General features: G+C 40.2%; 1 protein-coding gene across 2 annotated transcripts in view; it reads left to right on the top strand.

Moving 5' to 3' along the window:
• The first annotated feature begins 277 nt into the window (after positions 1 to 277).
• Positions 278 to 21109, top strand: part of LOC139715426 (uncharacterized) — a 42652-nt gene continuing 21820 nt past the window's right edge. For both annotated transcript variants that reach the window (XM_071627001.1, XM_071627000.1), the window contains exons 1-2: positions 278 to 429; positions 2785 to 4202. In XM_071627001.1, the coding sequence (XP_071483102.1) occupies positions 3121 to 4202 (1082 nt within the window). In that variant the 5' untranslated portion in view covers positions 278 to 429; positions 2785 to 3120. The remainder of the gene's footprint in view (positions 430 to 2784; positions 4203 to 21109) is intronic.

Here is a 21109-nt window from a genome sequence, read left to right as displayed (position 1 = left end):
ATGAGACAAAGTATGCAAGCTGGTGGAGGAGGAAGATGAGTTGGAGAGAGACTGTGAGAGATCAAAAGTTGGATGTATCTCTCCTCCTTGTCTCCCCCCCCCCCCCCCCTTGTCTCTCCTCTCTCTCTGTCTCTCCCCCTCTGGCTCTGCCCATCTCACTATCTCTCAACTCTCGTACCCTCGTGGGCTTATGTGCCAGTCGACTCTGTGGCATGAGGATTTCCGAGCGTAAGAGCAGGGAGCTTCAGCAGCTCCATGGGTAAGAGTGTGCGATCACTACTGGCACTGGGCAAGCCCTGGCTCGGATGAAGTGATCTCTCCCCACTTATCGTGACGGAGCTTGCTAGCTGTAGGCCCACTCATAGGGATTGACGTTGGACATTCTTGACACGTAACATATGCACCGACTGACATTTATGATGGCAAAAGGTAATCAGCCAAATTTCTTTGTTAATTTCTGTTTGCTTTAGGTTTTGTATTTTTTGGCAGCATAGTTACACTTCTGTGAATTAAGACATCTAATTTTGCAAGATGTACATACCAGTGCATTTTTATGGTACAGTGTATGAAAAAAAAAAAATGTCAGTTGAGCTTTATTATCAATTAATTTCATTCTCACAAGGATTACTGAATATAGCCATTATCATGTCTATTTCTGTTTACCGTATGCTCTTTTTAAATCTACATTGCCAGTGTTTTAGTAGATGCTATCATTATCTCTTTTTTTTCTGAATAGTTCCAAGTCAGAGCATTGAGAAGTAGTGATTCATACTGATATATAATCAATATGAAGTTTCAAAAAAAAAAAATATCTGTAAGCATTTAGGTATGTTTTACGCGACTAACAGTGATCATTGTTGTGGTTTATCAATTTCATCCACATACGTATGGTTCAGTAGTTGGATATATGTGCAACATTTTTCCTCACTGTATGTAGCCAAGAACACCTCAAGTGTTCATTTCTCCCATTCATTATTTATAGAATTTATTTAGAGAATAAACTTCTGATCTCTCAGATGAAGTGCAGGATTATTGTAGGTTGTAGATCTCTGAAAGGCACTTGTACAGTATTTTATTATATTTAGTGGAGTAATAAAGGAATTTGTTCTGTGGAAATGCATGAAATTTAGTGGGTTGTTGTACAGCAAAACAAAACAAACGCAAACCCAATCGATATTTTCCAAGTACATAGCTGTGATGACACTGTTATACTATGTGACCATGATGTAATATTTGGGTGTCCATTGTATGTCGTTGCAAGTTGAGAGTCAACATATAAAAATGACTCCAACATTCTTTTGCCATATACCAGATTCATGTTGGATGTGAACTAATCTGTTGTACTTGTTTTTGTTGGGTTGTTTGTGTATGTCCGTGTGTTTCCTTTTTTTTTTTTTTACCTTCGATGTGCCAATTAAAGAGAAGAAAATTACTCAATCATTTACACACAGAAAAAAAAAAATCTGTTCATGTGACCCAAAATGAATGAAATGAAATTTGAATTTGAATTTGCTATGTGGTATTGAGTAAACTAGCAAGCTGGACTCAACTTTTTGTACACATGTGTTTCAGTACCAAATTATGAAAGACCTGTTGCCTCTGAAATGTCATGTTTCCAAAGGTTTTGCCTGTATTTCCATTTGGTTGATACTTCTGCTTTAAAACACCAAACATTTGTGACCTGTCACTCTATTGCATTGCTAAAAGTCATCAAAGCTTAAGTTGAGAAAACTGCAAAATCAATCATTTGGGGGAAAAAAAGAAATTTGATTTGTTCAGACTCAAAAGTTTGATACCCTAACCACAACCTGACCTGTCAAAGTTCAGAGTCTGTAAGATGTTTTTGAAATTGTATTTTTTCTTAATGATGTGTGTTTTAAATGAATCTGCTTTGTTCTTCAAATGCCTGATCAATTGCACACTTAACTATGCAGGTTCAAAGCCTTTTTTTCTGAGCGTATTTTCTGATGCCGTGATAGCAGGCTTTTCTACCTTGATATTAACTTGATAACATTTTTGCATCATTGGAAAGCTTGGAGTCTGAAGAATATGATTATTTGTTTGTTTGTTTTTTAAATCAGAAATGTAATGTTCGGCAACTTCATTGACAGATTTCATGGCAATGGGTCACTTACACTTTTACATGTAGCTGTATAGATGTAAGAAAAGTGATATCTCTGGAATAACTTTCTTGTAAATACTGTAGGCCTTCATACTGTATGTGATAAGTTTTGTGAGAAATTCATATGGAAGATATGCCGAGTGCGGTATATTCCTGAAAGTTGCACAAGCACAAGAATTATGTTTTTATGTTGCCCGCTGTGGCAGCCAAGTGACACCTGTGTACAAGGTTATGAGAGTAGACTATCTGTTTTCTTCACTTGGACTTGGGAGTTCTCCTGTAGATTAGTTTTCCACACAGTTTGGGAATTAGAATAAGGACAAACTTATGAGGGTCAAATAGAAAAAAAGAAAGAAATTCAAGGCTGCATGGAACTAATCTTGATACACCCAAGTCACCCAGGGTTAATGGGTATCTCAGATGTTGCTCTCGAAAATGTTGAGAAGATTTTTTTTTTCTTTCTTTTTTTTGCAGAAGTAAGCACAAGTATGAGGAGGCTTCAGTATACTTGTCTGTAATGTGTACGTGTGTCTATATTCATTGTTTACTGGAATGACTGGGCTTCATTGTGAGCATGTGATATTTCTGATTTCATATCCACAAAAAGTCACATTTTCACAATCACCAGTTTTGATGTCTGTCACCTTGTCTTCTGCCTGTAGTTTCCCAGGATTAAAGGATGCGTCTTCGGCTTCTTTGTTGGAAGAAATTTCGTTCGCGAACAGCTGGGAAATGTGTTAAAATTCCTGAGTCAGGAGAAAAACGGTGAAGAGAGGAGAAAGCCTGGAAAGTTGTTGAGATTGCTTTGTTTTGCTACTTTGGAGCTCAGCCACAGCTCGTCAGTGGCCACATTACTTTGCTGTGAGAAGGATCGGTGCTGGCAGTGTGTGAAATATAAAGCCCAGGACTTGATTGGACTGCTTTAAACTCTTTGAGTCCTTCAGTAATTTTGACTCGGCATTCAGTATGTGCGTTGCAAGTAGTGGGGCACGTAGGACATGACGAGTCCCACACAGGAGGCAAGAAGTCGAGGACAGGGACCCCCATCGGTGACCCTGTCTGCCAGCGGTCCCACCCAGCCAGTGGTTCTCCACCACGCAAGGGGAGGTGACGAGCCTCGCAGAAGGGAAGGTGGCATGTTCCACAAGCAGAACCGAAGCGATGAGCTCGTGCAGGGCATCAGCCGTGGTGGCGGAGTGGGCTCCCCTGCACTGAGCTCACGCTCCACACATCTCGGAGTCGGACACGCCAACAGCAGCTCCAGGAGCATGGATGGCCTGAACTCTGGCTCCTGCACCCTTTCTGCTGACCATCCTGCATTTGCTAGGACTAGACAGTACAGGAGCATGTCCAATGATGATATGAAATCAGAAATGCTGCCGCCAAAGCGCATGCCGGGCGAACCGACAAACTACATGGAAGCTGCCGCTGCGGCATTGAAATCTGGGAAAGGATCGAGTATAATTGACAACCTGATGAAGGAATACAGAAGCGGAAACCTCTACGCCCGCCAACCTGCCGACCTATTATTACCAAGTGCCAAAGAAGAACCCTCTTGTTCACAGCAGAAAAGTGAGCTGATGCTGCATCGTGAGAATAGTGCCCCTCAACTTAGCGGTTTGCGGGAGAGGAGAATGAAATCTCCACCCGACTACCCGGGGCATTCCCGTTTTGCGCACACCTTTGACATCACGCCCACAGGTACTCCGCGAGCAGCATCTCCCCTCTCCATGATGTCTGATTTTGACTTCTCCACTAGCCGGAGCAGTCGCGGAATGTTTGGATCGCGTGATTCATCAGTGTTTTCGGACCTTGAATCCAGTCCTGGCACAAGGAGTCGAGGACGTGTTCCATCCCCAATGTCATTGTCTTCCATGATGTCGGACCTCGAGAAAGGGACTCCCCCTCCCAGCTATCCCGGATTTAAGCGCACGCCGTTTCAGAGCCTCTCTGGCCGGGAGTACAAGTCAAGGAAGGAGAGCTCTACGGTCGACCACAGCCGGGCTTCCAGCTTTGGATCCTATCAGCATTCCATGAAGAGACTGTCCACGCAGACTAGCTGTGACAGCAGCCGAGGAAGGTAGGACTGCTCTGCATGTAAGATTTGTCCGGCCCAGGATAGATGTCTTGCATGTCTCCAAGACCTTCCCACCCACCAGTGGACATCAGTATGGCCCCTTCTACTGCATGAGCCCTTCCCAAGCAGCATCACTACAAAAAGTTTTGTCAGCCTTGGTACATTGTATATTCCACTGCCTCTTGTGATACTAATCCATTATATTACATTATGTACAAACGTACATGTATATTTACAGTTAATATTTTGAATGAACCATTCATAAATATTTGTTTATTGCATGTATGTAAAGCATGTTGTGTCATCGTTTATCATTTATTTTCATTCATTTATCGTGATTATCAGTGCATGACCCCATTATTGTTGGAACTTGAGTACAATGTTTAAAAAACAAGCTGAATGGATGTTTCACATTTCTTAGGGGTGCCTTAGTAATTTTGTATTATGACATTGCCCTCTAATACTCTATGGTGTGGGTAGTTGCATAATGTGAAGTTATCAAATTGTGGCCTGCTTTCAGGCATTATGTGCATGTGATACATGGCCAAGGATGTGATTGATTCTTGGGGTGGCATAAATCCACTGGAATGCGACATTGCATGTCTTTCAGGTCAGTTGACAACCGTTATGATTGTTTGGAAGATAACATTTAGGCATCGTGCATTAATATCTGATCACCGCGGTATTCCAAGATCTATGTCTTTCTGACTTTGATGGTTACATAAAGTTTGTTGATAGAGGCAACATTATGCATGTCACAACTTCTCTATGCTGTCCCAGCATGGCGAGTGCACGTCGACAGAAGAATGCAGTCGGCGCGTAATGGTTGGCTTACAAGCCGGCTACGCTACACATGTGTGGTGTGTCTGAGCCCCCCCCCCCCTTTTTCTTTTCCGCTGTTTATGCTCCATCATAAATCAGACGTCAGGCATTCCAGGGATGTTCCCGATTCCCAAGTGGGGACAGAATGGATGGCGGCGACCAGAGGAGAGTGACACAAGACTAACAAAGGACGGAACAGATGGACGCACACACACACATACATTTGTACATGCAAACGCACATGCACGCATGCACATACACACACACACACACACACACACACACACACACACACACACACACACACATAGTTACGCACATACATATGCACACACGCATATTGACACCGTCAGATGGGAGTGACGCAAAAGCAGACAGGCATTTTGCCGGCGAGCGGGACAGACAAACAGAAAAACAGACTTGATAGCAAATCAAACATTTTCATAGAAAACAAGTAAAAACATGAAATAAGCATCCAAGAGGACCGAAAAGAAAATCTAAGTGAACTAATCTAAGAATCTAAAGTGAAGGAAGATAAGAGGAAAAGCAGGCGGAAAAAGGGGAAGATAATTCATCGTGTGGATGTGGGATAACACAAACTTGTTTGGAGATGGATATTAAAAAGGGTAATGAGAAGAACAGAAGTACAACTGTAGTCAGAACATGCAGACTTGCCAGAATATGATATGACAGTACATAAATGTAATTAATATGACAATTATGACATAAAATGCGAAGTTTAACAATGAGGAAAATGAGAAGAAGTAATCTCTTCATTATACATATATGGTTTTTTATAGTTGTTATTTCAGAAAGTACTGTTCATGTATTTGTGGCTTTATTGAAATTGATGCATTGCAAATGTAGGCAAATTTTGCTAATTGAATTTTTAGTAGACTTCTGTTCACTTGAATTTAGAAAATGGATTTAACAAGTCACAAAACTTTGCTGTGTTGTCACATGTTACCATGTATAAAATTTTACATCATGTGATAGTGAAATTAATGTGCATTCCAGGACTTTGATGGAGTTTATTTGTATGTAGAGACTCCAGTGCAATGTGCATATGTTTGAGTGTAAGTGAGATATAAGAGGGAGAGGGGATGGAGAAATGGTTGGGGGTGAGGGGGGGGGGGGGGTGGGGGAGGGGTGTTGTGGCTGGCCACGTAGATGTGAATTAGCGAAGGGTGGCTCAGAATGTCGCAAGGGTGGCACTATGATGGATAGTGTTGAGCTCGATAGATAGGGAAACCAGCACTGGGCAGGTTCTTAGTGTGATATCCATCTGGGTTCAAGGTGGCCGGCGGGGAAGGTAGTTGCCTCGTCTTGTGCAGCGTTGGGGGAGGAAGTGGCTGGTGCTTTCGACTTTCAAACCAGGGAGGGGGAATCTCTTCCCATCTCCCTGCTCAAACTGACTATCTCGTATGGTTCCAAATAGAAAATCTACCACTGGTCAGCTCCATTTGGTACCTTGGCATTTTTGCTTTCTCTGCAGATTTTGTCATCAACTACCAAACCTTTGTTTCCAACCTTCTATATTTCATAGAAAATATGAAATGCCCAAGTATTGATATGTATGATATTCAATATCTATGACTCTTGCCTGATCATAATCGGTCAAAAAAAAAATTAGATTGTGAACATCAATTTGTTTGATGTTCAATATCCATGACTTTTGCATGATCGCAATCATTCAAAAACATTTTTGATAGTCCTTAATCATTCTTTTTACGTCCCTCCCCATTACCTTCATTTTGCCAAGCATCTCCCGCCACCACCTGTACCCCACCCCATTCCATTTTCTATCAATACCCTCTCTCTCCTCTCCCCTCCCCATCCCCTGCCCCTCCCTCCAGCCCCACCTCTAAAAAGCCTATCAACCATTCATCCATGAATGAGAGGCAAGTGCAGTGTGGGTGTTATCATTGCAAGGTATGTCTTCTTGGTAGGCAAAGGGGGGTGGTGGGGCAGTGAAGAGGATACGCATAGTTGTGGAGTCACAGACATCAAATGCCCACGTAGGAGGAACATACCACAGATGCTCTGGAAGTGAATATTATGATGGGGGAAGAGGGTGGGGCGGAGGATGTAGAGGAGGAGGAGGAGGAAAGAGGAGAGAGTGACCGAGAGAGGGAGAGAGAAAGAGAACAAGAAGGTGAGAGGGAAAGGGACAAGGAGAGAGAGAGAGAGAAACGGAAGACAGAGAGGGAGAGGGGGAGAGGATTTAGAGCGGGGGAGGGAGATGGGAAGGGATGACGGAAGATGCTGACGAAACGAGGAAGGTGATGACGATGGTTGCTAGGCACATGGGTGGCTCACGTTTATTGGGAGACACCACTGAGAGTTCCTGGTCTCCCATGCCAGAATGGCTCGGGTTGTATTCATGCCCCGCAGAATGAATGTGATTGTTTCCGTATATCTGTTCCCAGATGTAAAAATTTCGTGTTATCGGAATGACACCGATTTTGATTTGTCCTCCGTGATTGTCTGCAGACTTCCTGAACCCATAACTCATCCCAAAGACCCACTCTACCTGTGCATGCTTGCCCTCCAAATGGAATTTGGTTGTTTTCATTTGCTGCTCCCAGATATCGAAGGTGTATGCTTTTAACAATCACAATAATGACTTTAGCCTGCATTCCTGGCGTGTTTTATGGGTTCTTCTTGGCTTCCTACACCCATAATTCATCACACAGGGAAATTGGATCTCTATCAAATGTTGCTCAAGTCCTGTCATATTACTTAAAATACTCAGCCAAGCTTTACAGTGACTGGTTAAAGACTGTGTTCTAGATATTCTAGGGTATAGGGCCTAATAAATATTCTGCACTCCTAATCTCCAGTTCAAAATTGCTTTGCAAATTTAGTCCAAGAAATTGGAAGAAGTAGCTTTTGAGAAAATGCATCAAATTGTAGTACCGGGTATTTATTATCAAAGCAATTAATCATTATATTGATACTAGTGATTACAAATGTGACAGTAGAACCTACATCACAAAACCAACAAAAAGTTGCTTGTCCTGATTTTACGTGATGACTCAAAATAGGTGATTAGTCACCCTAGTCAATCTTGAGTTTTTCATATTTTGTGAAAGAGCAATTCTTCTGTGTAATTCTAAACTTTGGGATCATATTGCAAGCGAATGAGAAATTGTGTATTTACCTGTCTTTCTGGAACACTTTTTTGTACAATAGTGTCATTAAGTGTTTGGTAGAGGCCCCTTTTCATTTCTTAAGCATCCATCACACACTATTTCACTTTGAACCCTAATAACTTTTAAAGGGATGATGCTACTGCTTTGAAAGGTGGTATTAGTCATAGATAGGATGTGTTAATAGAGCATGCTCACTTTCAGCTTATTATGATAATCCTTTCATTGCTGTTGCTAAGGAGTTTTACATCATGTGTTTTGTCCCATTCATTGCACATGGCAAGGCTTGGTAAGGTCAGTGCTGGAATAGACCCTATACTTCAGAGCCTCTTTTCTCAGTACACGCATTTCCAGAGTGTGTTATTTCTTTCCAATATTTAGATATGTTAAGAGAGTCTATTTGAATTGAAGATACATCATTTTGAAGCTTAAACTCTGCTCTGTCAGAATCTGCCCCTAATTGAAAATCCATGTCTGGCGATTTTTTGTTGGTTTTGTGGCCAGGTGCATGGCCACTAATATGAAATTTGTGATCGTGAAGTGATAATAATGGCGATGAAAATCATTATCATCACCGTCATCATCATCATTGTAATGATTCTTTAAAATCATAATCTAATAAATAGCATAAAAATGAGAAAAATATTTATCTTGCAAAACCACAACTCATTGAACTGGCCACTCTCACTGCATTATAATTTTTCTTTGTATTATTATTATTATTGTTATTGTCATTATTGTTGTTGTTGTTGTTGTTGTTGTTATTGTTATTATTGTTATTATTATTATTATGATTATTATTTATTGAAATAATTTTAACCGTCATGTGATTCTGTTCTGTTTGTGGTGAGGTGTTTGACATTCCTCTTAATGTCTTTTTTTATTTATGGGATGGGCTCAGTACAACAACTTTCTCACAATATCATTGGTTGTTATCACATGCCAGGACTTTATCCCAGCCCATCATACAGTGTATGAAGGCATTTGTGCAAAAGGAATGCTGACAAGCTGATCATGCTGAAGAAGATATACTGGCCGTAACGGCATACCCAACATTTTCTCCCCTGAAACCGTTCTCAGCCTTATCTTCACAGCATTTCCCCTGGAATACCTTCTACAGAAAACCTGAAGGGGCAGAGCATAGTTTGGATTCTCCTGTATCCGACTCAAGTCAGGCACTTAAAGGGCACACCACACCACGTTCAAGATGATGAGATGATATATCATGAAAAGTCAAACAAACTGAATAATGACAGCCAGGACAAAAAAGGAGACAGCCATAGGATTTCACAGCTCAACATCTTTTCAGAAAATACTGATGTCTATCATAGTTAAGTGAAAAGTTAAAATATGTTGAATGCTCTTTTTATATTCTTTATATCGTTCTACACAATATGACATCACAAGCTGTAGTACCGGTAGTCTTCACATCCAGCGATAGCGGAACTGAAACTTCAAAAATTCGTAACTTTTGAATGGATAGTCCGATTTTACTCAAACTTTCACTGATGTGTTCAACTAATATTGCTGCATTCTCTCAATACTCACGTTTATAAAGGTTAACTTATCCTTTAAAGAAAATGAGTATTTAATTTCTAAGTCATGGTGTATCTGGTCGCCATTGCACCCACCTTGGGCAAGCTCCAGGGATTTTTTTAGATGGCTTAACTAACTTTTGAGCAAGAACTGTGCACAAGGTTTTCATTAAAATGCATAGGAAATTAGTTGATCATTTGCCCCAGTAGAAATCTGAATGTCTGCCTGTGTACTCCTCAACTCCCAAAAATTAAAGTATGTTGACAAGCAATGCCCTTCAAGTCAAATTGTACAGGTCACAAGAATTAAAACGGTAACAATTCCATCTCTACCACAGGATGTAGTGCACAGGTCAATGTAGAATAGGGTGGAATGTTTCTCAGTCCCACATGAGTTATTATCTGCTGGATTTCCTGCCTGCTTTGGTTGATTATATGTCATAGGGAGAGTAAGCTGACCATCTTTTTTTACCTCTGGGCCGACCTAGTAAACTCCGTTGACCCCAGCAGCGGTATCTCGGTCAAGTATTTTGTTGTTTTACTCTAGAGGGCATTGATACCTTGGTCCTTTCGTGGTCTTTGACAGTTGATGCAATTTTGCAGGGGAAAGAAGGAGAAATATTTGGCCCACGTGCACTACACAATGTTCATGTGATTTACAGTACATGGGATTTCTGTGTGACCAACAAGGTTGAGTAACAATTTCATGCCATGGTAATGAAGACTTGTTCAGCTGCAGTCAAACCTGTTTTGGGTGCGTGGCTAACAGCTTCTACAGTACCTCCTTGCAGTAGCAACCGTCCTCACCCTCCCCCCCCCCCCCCCCCCCCAAAAAAAAAAAAAAAAAGGAGGACAACTGGAGATCAGAATGTGTGAAAAAAAAATCATTGTAACATAAAGGAAGGAGTCTGATTTCCTAATTTAAAAAAAGGGTAATTAAAAGGTAATAAAATGAACTGTGACAGTTTATAAATGAAAAATGCCTCACTATCATGGAAATTATGAATTTTCAGGTTGTAATCCAATTCAATATTCAATTCTCTGGAGTGGAGTTGTACACGTATGTACATGTCTATGATAATACCACCACAGAAAAAAACAAGAATAAACAAAAAAGAATCATTCAGTTTCAGTGGAGGAGGAGAGATGTGATGGAACTTGTCATATTCAAGTCCAGCCGTGCTCTGAAGAAATATCTTCTGGATAAGGAGGGAATGTTGGTCAACCCCAGGCCACTGCTGGACACAATGAGTACTGGACTGGATTCCGATCTCATCGTCCGATTGTGGAGGAATGCTGGAGGAATGGGGATCCCTGGGGGAATGTGGTGGCTTTATTTTGCTTGCTCGGTTTGACAAATACAAGCACATTGATGGAGTGCTTTTATGTCAGTTGGCGGTGGAGAATGTTTGGCATTCTTCGGATTTGCATCCCAGTTGTTTGCGGGGAGGGAGAGGAGGGGGTTGGAGAGCCGGGATGTGGCGTCTGAGTAGTTTGGAGACAAAAGCGGATGACAAGGAGGACGACAGTACTGAGAGCAGTGATGATGACATCGATGATTAGGATACTCCGGCGACACTGGTCTACCTCCAGTGGCAATATCTTCCAGATTATCTGCGTGTTGCATTAGATTGCTGTGCATCCATATTCCTGGCTCAAAATTTTCAAAGTTTCATTTTTATTGTAAAATTTGCCCAAATTGAAACCCCACTCCCAGAATAATGATATGAAGAGAATAGACTTTGAAAAGGAAACTTTGAAGACGAAAATTATTGAACATATATTATTACAAACGGTGAAAAAAAAAAGGTTAACATATGTGGGGAAAAAATAGTATTAGAGTTACATTCAGAAGTACGACAGAACCTTTAAAAATTTATGGAATTTGAACATTTAACTTGCCATGGTGTGTGCCCCCCCCCCCCCAAAAAAAAATGAATAAATCGAAATTGATATTTAAGAAACAATTGAACAGCTACCCATCTGGCTCAATATTGAGCGACAACTTTGTGTTATTAAATTGGATTAATTTCTCTCCAAACTGAATGAAATCACACTTAAAACGATTGATATAATATGATATGATGTGATATGAAATGAAATGAAATAAAATGAAATAAAAATGCGCAGAGAATGAAAAGGAAACATGAGAGCAGAGAGATGACAAAAATTGTCCACAGTTAAATGCCTCTTGGAATTGAAATGACCTTGACATTTAATACTGGTGCTTTGAGTACCAAAAAATATGACTTCATCAATCTATAAAAATGCAATTATCAGACCTTCCACGTTATACAGGATACACAAGAAGTTTATTTCTGCAGTAAATACTAGACACCCCCCCCCCCCATCACCTACCGTCAGTCCAACAGAGTTGGAATTACAGTAAAAGCCCCTGCATCTGCTTTTGTGTGAATGATATTTTCAACATTTATCAAGAATATTCTCATAAGATGATGACTGCCAAACAGAGATAATCAATTTCAAATACAGCTTTATGGGCTCAAAATCTGTTTCAGAACATGTTTTTAATTTCCAAGTAGGCCCTAATCACTCAAAAGTGATCCTTGTCACTGTGCAAAATTCATTTAACACACTCTTCCTCCCCTCCCCCCCCCCCCCCTTTATATCCAGTGGCATGTCATATGTTTCACATACTTGGCCTACATGAGTCCTGCTCCTCTCATATGCTTGTCTGCAGTGTGTATGTGTTGCCAGGGGCAGATGTTTGGCCTTGTCGATTTCTGCTGTCCTGTTAGCCCGTCAAGATTGTTTGCATTGCTCGGATGCCAGCATGTTTTAAACCCAAAGTGCATGCTCCTGAAAGAGCGAGTGTTGGGACCGAGTAGGAAAAGGTATCCCCAGCCTCGCATTTCTGTCAGTATCGGTGCATCAGTTACCCCAAAATAATGCCAGAAACATACTCTCATTTCTTTCCCCTTTTTATGCCTGTACATCTGAGACTAGAAAATGTTAAAAAAAAGCCACCAACAACAACAACAGAAGGTATTCTTATGAAGATATATTTAAAAAAAGATGGGAAAGGAAAGTATTCAGTCAGGGCATTTTTTCCAATTAGGCGAACAGGAGAAATATACAGAAAGTCATGCCCTGTTGAATGGTACTTTCATAGCTACACTTGTGTTCAAAGTTTCTTTATCAGCAGTAAATCCCTCCAAACTTGGCGTGGTTGTAAACTTAAAAAATGATAATGATAGTAACAAGACCTCTCTTTTTGTTTAAGAATGTATCACTTCAGTCCCCCCCCCAAAAAAAAAAAAGTGCCATATGGTGACACAATGGCTCAGAATATGCATACTGCAAACTGTTAGTATGTTTAATAACAAAAGTCTTGATATACATACTATGCCTATTAATTATATATGTGCCATGGTGTAAACCCTCTGTGTGCCACATTTGAATATTCTGAGACGGCAACGTAGTCATGCTTTGCAAAAATATCCTGTTTTTTCAAATCTATGTAACTTTTGAAGATTTTTGCTACCCTGGGACATGTAATGAGCAAAGTTGTAGAGAAAATGCCAAGCTTTGCTTTGATGTAAATTGTATGAAATATCTATGATTTTTTTTTTCAAATGACCAGTATAAAACATAGCTCTACATTATTGTAGAGGCATGACTTTTGCACGCAAAACAGGTGCTAGAAACTTTGAATTTACTCGCAACTCCAGTAGGGAACTTGATAGTCAATCACTACATAAAATGTGACAGGGATGGAATCGTGAGAAACGCTTTCACTGTACTGCGGCAATTTGGCGGTTTATCGATCAGTTTGGGCGGATTTGTGTGTCAGAGCAGAACACTGTATCGTGAACTTGGCATGCAGCTGACTGAGTCGGACGTGCGAACATGGCGCATAAAGAGTTGAATAAAAGAAATGAATCCTGCAGCCTGGTTAGGAGACTATACCCCCCACCTCCCTTCCCCCTTCCTCCCCCGTTACTGATGCACCCACAGGTTTGGGTTGTCTTGACAGGTCCACTCCTCAGTGCCTCCCTCATTATCTTGTTTTCTGCTGGCATTCCTCAAGCACTAGGAGACGATGAGGAGGAGGAGGAGGAGGGAGAAGAGGAGGAGGAAGAGGAGACTGCAAAGTGCATTGACCTTTTACATGTTTTAACCTTCTGTCCCTTTGGGATATCCGATTATCTCTCCTTACCCCTCCCTGCCCTTTCTCTATTGCTAACCATCCCTTACTCACCACCACCCCCCCCCCCCCCCCCCCCACCATACATTCTCACCTGTGAGGTAAGGTTTTGACAGACTATGTTGTTGGGACCTTTCTTGTAATGACATTTTATTGACTTTCTACAAAGCCTACTCGTACTTTAGCGATGGTCACAATCTTTCGAAGGGGTTTGTCCAAGAAAACAAAAATTGCAGCTAGGTTCTTCTGTGCCATATAGTAGTCAAAAGATCTTGCTTTTATTCTTCTGATGATAAATGGATAAAAGATAAATGGATGGGAAATCGACAACCACCTGATTCATGATATTTACAAATTTTGGCAGTGTCCTGCGATTTTAGGGAAAGGTTATATGATGTCATTTTGTGCTGAAAATTGACACCATCACTACAATGCGTGAGACAAAATATTTGAATGTAGTATCCTTGCTTTCTCAAGAATTACAGAAAAGAAAAAGAGAAACCTAGCTTCAATAGATGATGTCTTCATCTTTAAGATTTCTTCAGCTTTAAGGAGTCCATGCGTCTCAAGTCCCTGTCACCTCGACGACGGCAGTTTACTGCAGTGGCTCTCTGAATTCATCTTCTTGCATCTTGACTTTCCCCCAAATCTTTTCCTCCTCCTCCTCCTTCTACCAACCACAATCCCTCTTTCCAGTTATCCCTGTTGGTCTTCAGATGTTGCCCTTCCCTTTCCAGCATTCCTCTCCTGCTCGGGGTAAGGGACTTACATAATCCCGCCAAGCATTTTTGCTATTAGTTCCCTCAGCGGGGGCTAAACACCCCCCTGCGTGACATCTGAATAAGGGAGAAAAATCTGTCAGGGATGGTATGTAGGTGTGGCAGGCAGGGGGGCTAGGGTGCCTGGAATGCCACACGTCGTCCTCTGATCATGGCCTTGCATCATCCAAGCCCCCATTTCCCTTGGCTTGGCTTTGTTCCCCTCCCTCAACCCTTCAACCCCATCCCTAACTTCAGTCATCATCATCATCATCATCATCATCATCATCATTATCATCATCGTCATCATTATCATCATCGTCATCATCATCACCATCACCATCACCACCATCACCACCACCATCATCAATACTATTGCCATTGCCATCGCCATCGCCACCATCATCATCGTCATCACTATCGCAATTGCCATCGTCATCACCATCGCCATCACCATCACCATCGCCATCACCATCACCATCACCATCGCCATCACCATCGTCATCTTCATCCTCATCACCATCACCATCATCATAATCATCACAATGACAGCTATCATCATCATCACCATAATCACCATTTATCAGTTATCATTATTATAACCATCTTTTAGAGTGACTAATTTTTGAAGCCACAAGCTTAAATTCTGCCTGTGATGATTGTACTAAAGAGCAGTGTAGGAGTATTCTGGACAGGAACTGTGAACACTGACGGAAATATGTAATGGGGCACAGTGGGGATGTGAAGCTGGCATATTCATATTGACTGATAATACAATATATATCATGCTGTCGAATGGCCACTATAAGCACCCCTACAGACCCTTCCACCCCCACATACACACATATACAATGTACCATGACATTATGTTACATATCAACAGGGGTGCAGAAAGGGCCTTAAAAATGTCCACTTGATGTTGATTGAGGATACGTATTATGCAGCTACACAGGTGCTGAACTGGCAATGAATAGAGATAACCTAATCCTCCTAATACCAAAGGTGTCACTATGGCCTTCCAATGAAACAGAGACATTGTTCCACCCTAGTAGGCTATCTGTCAGTAAATTTGATTTAGGAGAAGTTCACTGAATGCTTTCTAAGTTGGTGCTAAATGACAGGCACATGAGAGGTTAAAGCCCTCTCCTACCCCCACTCCCACCCACACACATACACACACATTCACACTTTACTGCCAATTGCATGCATCACATGTTGTTTCTTAATAATATCACAATGAAATGAAAAGTATTGCTCACAGAACATTATCAGCCAAAATATGACAGAGAACCCAAACAATACAGTGCACAGAAATTACATTTATTGATTAATGCAACGCGATTGCAGGATTTAATAATTCCATATCTACTGCAGATATACTACAGCAAAGCCATCAGACTCAATGGGCTGTGTCCCTTAGAGAATGCAAGAGTGATTGTGAGTTTAGAGGAGGAAATCCTGAATAGCCTCCAGATCATTAAAGCAGGAAGTCTCCAGACATTCTAATCTGGCCCAGATCTTACACCTGCAGTGTTTTGACTTGTTGATAGTCACCCTTGTTTATGCACATACAGCATGGGGCTTTGTGTTCTTATTGGAAAATGCTAACCAAGCTTCTCTGAAGTTGAGTATCTTTGGTGAGATTTTGTTCAGCTCCATAATATGTAGCTGTCTTTGTAGTTGTGGGGGGTGGATGTCGATGAATAGAGATTACCTAATCCCCTTAATCTCTTATTATTGTATCACTGTAGCCTTTTTGTTGGATCGAGGCACATTGTTATGCCTGGATGGGCTGACTATGAATTATACAATTGGGTCAGGCTTGGATGATTTTATCTAAATGCTTTCGAAAGCATGACCAGTATACAAATGATGCACAGGACAGAGCGGATTGGTGAGAACTGGATGCGTGAGTTTGACTTTGGAACTGTTTAAACCCACAAGTGCAGTGAGTGGGTTTTAGACTGTTTCAAAGTTAAACGAGATTCTCACATTTTCTCTCGAAATGTGTTCTTTTTCCGTATCAAAACTGTGTGTATTATTGTCTAATTTACCTTTTCCAACGTAGAAGTGCCCTTGTTTTGTGATAGAACTCGTATGAAGACGTGCCCTACCAATCAAGGCTTAGCTCACTAGATTTTGACTTTCACTGACCCCATTCAGTGTCCTTGTACAGTACAATATTTAGTAACTAGTGTAAATAAATTAGAGAGTTTGCGAGCCTAGTGTGCTTTCTAATCATATCTCACGCCCGATTGATATTTCGCATTGTTCGATGGCAGATGCAGTTGACCTGGTAAAAGGGATACATGAACTGCTTGATTGCTTTCTCACAGGCAGATTACCAACCTGTCCCTTCTCTGTCGACAGGCAAAAAGAATCTCATTTGGGGGCATCAACGGTTCTAGGAGAATTATGGAAGGAACGGGATATGAGAAGGGATCAGTGCATGTAAAATGTAACTTCAAGTCCATCTCATATGCCTGTGCGCACATACGTGTAATCAATACAGCGATGACCCATGCATACAAAAAAAAAATGCAAATTTTGACAGAGAGAAAGCTGAACTTTTAATTCTGATAACAAAAATAAGTAAATCGTTGAATTATGAGAAAATTATGGAGAAAAGGTATCTGCCTTTGTAATAATACAACTTGGGGAAATCCTCCAGACTTTCAAAGCACCTTCTGTAGTCTTCGTACAATAGCTTCAAAGGGGTAACCCTGTTGAGCCATGATTGATTGTAATTGGGGGGCTGGAATATGTCATCAATGACATTTCATGTGAACAATGTTAGCTCAAGGATTTGATTTGTGTGCTTGTAGATATATGTGTAAGCCAGTGAAGAGTGACCCAAATTTGTTTCCCCTTACATTCACTGTCATAGAGATGTTATTCATGTTGTTGCAGAAATGTTTACGCACAATTGATGTACAGTGTACATGTATTTCACTGAAGATTTTAAGTTCTAAACTTTTTATGTTAAAGGTCATGTTTACCTTAAATTGGGAGAGGTGATTTAATAAATTTCAAGATTACATTCAAGATATTACATGTATATGATGCATATGTGTAGGCCTGTTGTATCATAAAACATCGTACCATAAAAAATAAAATTTTCACAGTAAAGCCTAAAATCTAAGTAGATATCAGTATTTTTCCAATAAACCATAACTGTAGACAGTTTAGTCTGGAAACACTTTTATTATAACCATTGTTTACATTTTGTGTATTTAACAAACAATAATTAACATCGATTATACAAATTCATGTTTTTACAGTGGTTGTTTCTATCCCTAACTCACATTTTAGAACAATTCTAAACCACTAATGCAGGCTTTTTGTTTCATCTGCAAATGGTAAATTATGCCTTTAAAGTTTTTCTCAGATTTTATGCAGATTTTAATAGTTTAACAAGTTCCAACTAGTCTTTCTCCACTGTTAGATATTTGCAGCTAAATTCAGAGTTGCCAATTCAGTGATTGCCAGAGCTAACTGATTTTTTTCCAATGTCAGATTATATTATAGTAGAGCTATTCAGAGCTGCCAATTTGAGGATGATGTGTGCATTGAAAAATTCTGCAACACAATTTTCCTAAGACCTAGGCCTAATGCATTTCAGAGATATCACCATGGCCTTGACACTACCCTGTTTCAGACAAACTTTGATATTAAAGGAAGTTTTGCCTTTCATTTCCTGTTTCCTTCATGGCACAACAACTGTCTCCTTCATGGCACAACAACTGTCTCCAGGTAAATTTTGTTACATTTTGTTACTTACCGCAAGAAATATCTCAGCAGATATGTGTATAGTGGATGTTACATGCCCTATCAAGTAATATGACTGTTCCTGATGTCAGTAAATATCAAAAGAAAAAAGAAATCATGAAAGAATATTATGTAATGATTGTCTTGTCCAATGCTGATACCAGAAGAGCTTCCATCTGGGTCCCAAGCTGGGCATTAGACATTCCAGCCCAAGTAGATTACAGGGGCATTCCCATGTGCAACCTGCAATTGAATACACAGAACTAGGTGGATGGGACTAAGCTTGATTTGATTCCACACACAAAAGCACACATACACACACATACTGTGAGCTGGTGATGTACGCGAGTGTCACACATCTGACATGACTTGGACTCGAAAGAATATCAGAACGGAGGAGACACGATGTCGCAGGAGATACTGTCGTGGTGGCATTAAATTGTGTCCCACCCCATGCAATTGGGGGGGGGGGGGGGGATATGACTCCATAATGTCTAACAAGGAATGTGCATTGCATGAGATGATAGATGAAGGTGGCATGTGTGATTGTATAGGTGTTGGGCAACAACACAAAATGCCATTGGACCTTACACCTACAGGCTTAACATTAATGTCTTGCCATGTAACCCTGCTATTAAGGTACATGTACGGTACACTGCAGACGAGATTCAAGCTTAGAAAACGGCACACAAAGTGATTTGGCTCAAATGTGTTATTTGTTCCGATTTCGAATGTTTGATGTTGATAACACCTCTAGTCTGAATTTCAAAGTTAAAGCATGATTCAAAATTGAATATTTGTTTTTCTTTAACATTACAAAGAATGTTACTAGAATATTTTTTTTTTTCAATGGACAGATTATTTTTTGTGCGTAATCTAGTGCACATTTAACTGCTTGTAAAGTTCCTTGGCCAAACTGTCGAATTTTTGTTTGTTTGTTTTTTTCAATCAGTTACTATGATAGGATTTTTGAAGCAAAGTGGAGCTTCTTTCGAAAACGTAAAATCTTGAGAAAAGACAGAAACGACCAAAATCAGGAGAGGATGTTAGCATCAAATATTAATCAGATCTTAAAGTATTTTTTTAAAACAATAACGAACAAATGTCTACATAGGAAGAGACTTTTTATACTGTGCAAGATATTGCTTCACAAGCAGAACAAAAGGTATAATATTGTGCTTTTAGGAAGCTTCGGGAAAACAGACACACACACATTAATAGCATTGTTGTGTGTATCTTTATCATATTCTTATAATTTGTTTGAATGCCAGATGTGAATCACCCCCCCCCCCCCCCAAAAAAAAAAAAAAAAAGACATGCTCTTATCACATTTTCTGAAAAGTGGGATTCATATTGAACAATTTAGCAGGATACAAATCTTGAGATTTTTGCCAGTGTGGACATAACAATCCCACCAAATAGCGCGATCAGCGTTGCGATCCAAATCCCAAGAAATCTTGCAGTTACATTGGAATCATGGCAATAATATGCACCACAGCGTGTGAGTGAACACTGGAACAAAAAACCTCAATTTTTTTTTTCAGTCCCTTCATTCTAGCCGTACGTGATTGCATAATGCACAGACCACAAGGGCACAGGTCTTCATTTCAGTTGATTTCAGACATTTGGAGTTTGGTTGACAAATTATTGCAATTAGCACTTTAAGAGCGGGATATTTTTGTCTGTTTTAACCTGCACAAAAACAAAGCAAAAAATCTTGATATTTGGATCACAATCGTCCAGAACATCCCCCTATTCCTGTCTCGTGTGAATGCAGCATGTCTGCGTCTCTCCCTTATCAATTGTTTGGTGTCCTACCAGCCACCCCGAATGCATCTGAAGTAAAAAGCTTTTAATAGCAAGATAAAAGGTGGGGCTCCATTATAGGTGACATTGGCTCACCTTCGTCTGTGGGTCTGTGTGACAAGAGATTAAGTGACAAGAGATTGAATACATTCCTTTACTGTGTATGTTGGCCTGGAGTAAAACAAGCCTAATATCAAAGAGTGTAGATTTATCCACAAGGCACCACACACACTTACACACAAACAGACATGCACACACACATGTACATATAACTCAAATATACAGCTTTGTACCTGTATACATACTCACACGGGGGGCAGGGAGGTGTAAACATGAAAGGCACGTAACAGAATTTTCATCACAATACATAATAAAGAATAGGTTTACAGAATATTTTAAGTATACGGAAATGCTGGAAATAGGGAGGAATGCTCCCCATACTCTGGCTGTGACAACATACACCAAAGCAACATACTCTGGGTGTTTAAAAAAAAAACCCAGATAAATGAACTGTCATGGAGAGCACTCATATTTTATTTGCAAACTTTTAACCTATTTTTATGTATATCCAAAGTATTATTTATTTCTATTATATTGTTTGCAATGTATGTATCATGTAGATATCACTGTATGCGTGTGCATCATAGATTTGTTTATTTATATTCTTTCATTTTTTGTGTACTTTCATTGATAAATTATTTTTCTAACAGCCCGAAAGCTTTGCTAGTCTATCATTAACTCACAGGGCTTTTGTATTTGATTCAGTTATTTTTCTTTAATTCATGATAAGAACAATTTCAGTTCAACAATTCAATGTGGAACTCCATAGCAACCACTCTGAAGAGTTTTTAAGTTGAGTCTGAAAGTTTGCACATTGTATTCATGATTATTAAATACAATG

Source organism: Diadema antillarum, unplaced genomic scaffold (assembly GCF_040938485.1).
Source record: "Diadema antillarum isolate AM-2024a unplaced genomic scaffold, OU_Dant_1.0 scf00000048, whole genome shotgun sequence".
In the NCBI taxonomy this organism is placed as follows: domain Eukaryota; kingdom Metazoa; phylum Echinodermata; class Echinoidea; order Diadematoida; family Diadematidae; genus Diadema; species Diadema antillarum.
Note: the sequence above shows the minus strand (reverse complement) of the source record. Positions and strands in the feature narration are given on the sequence as shown.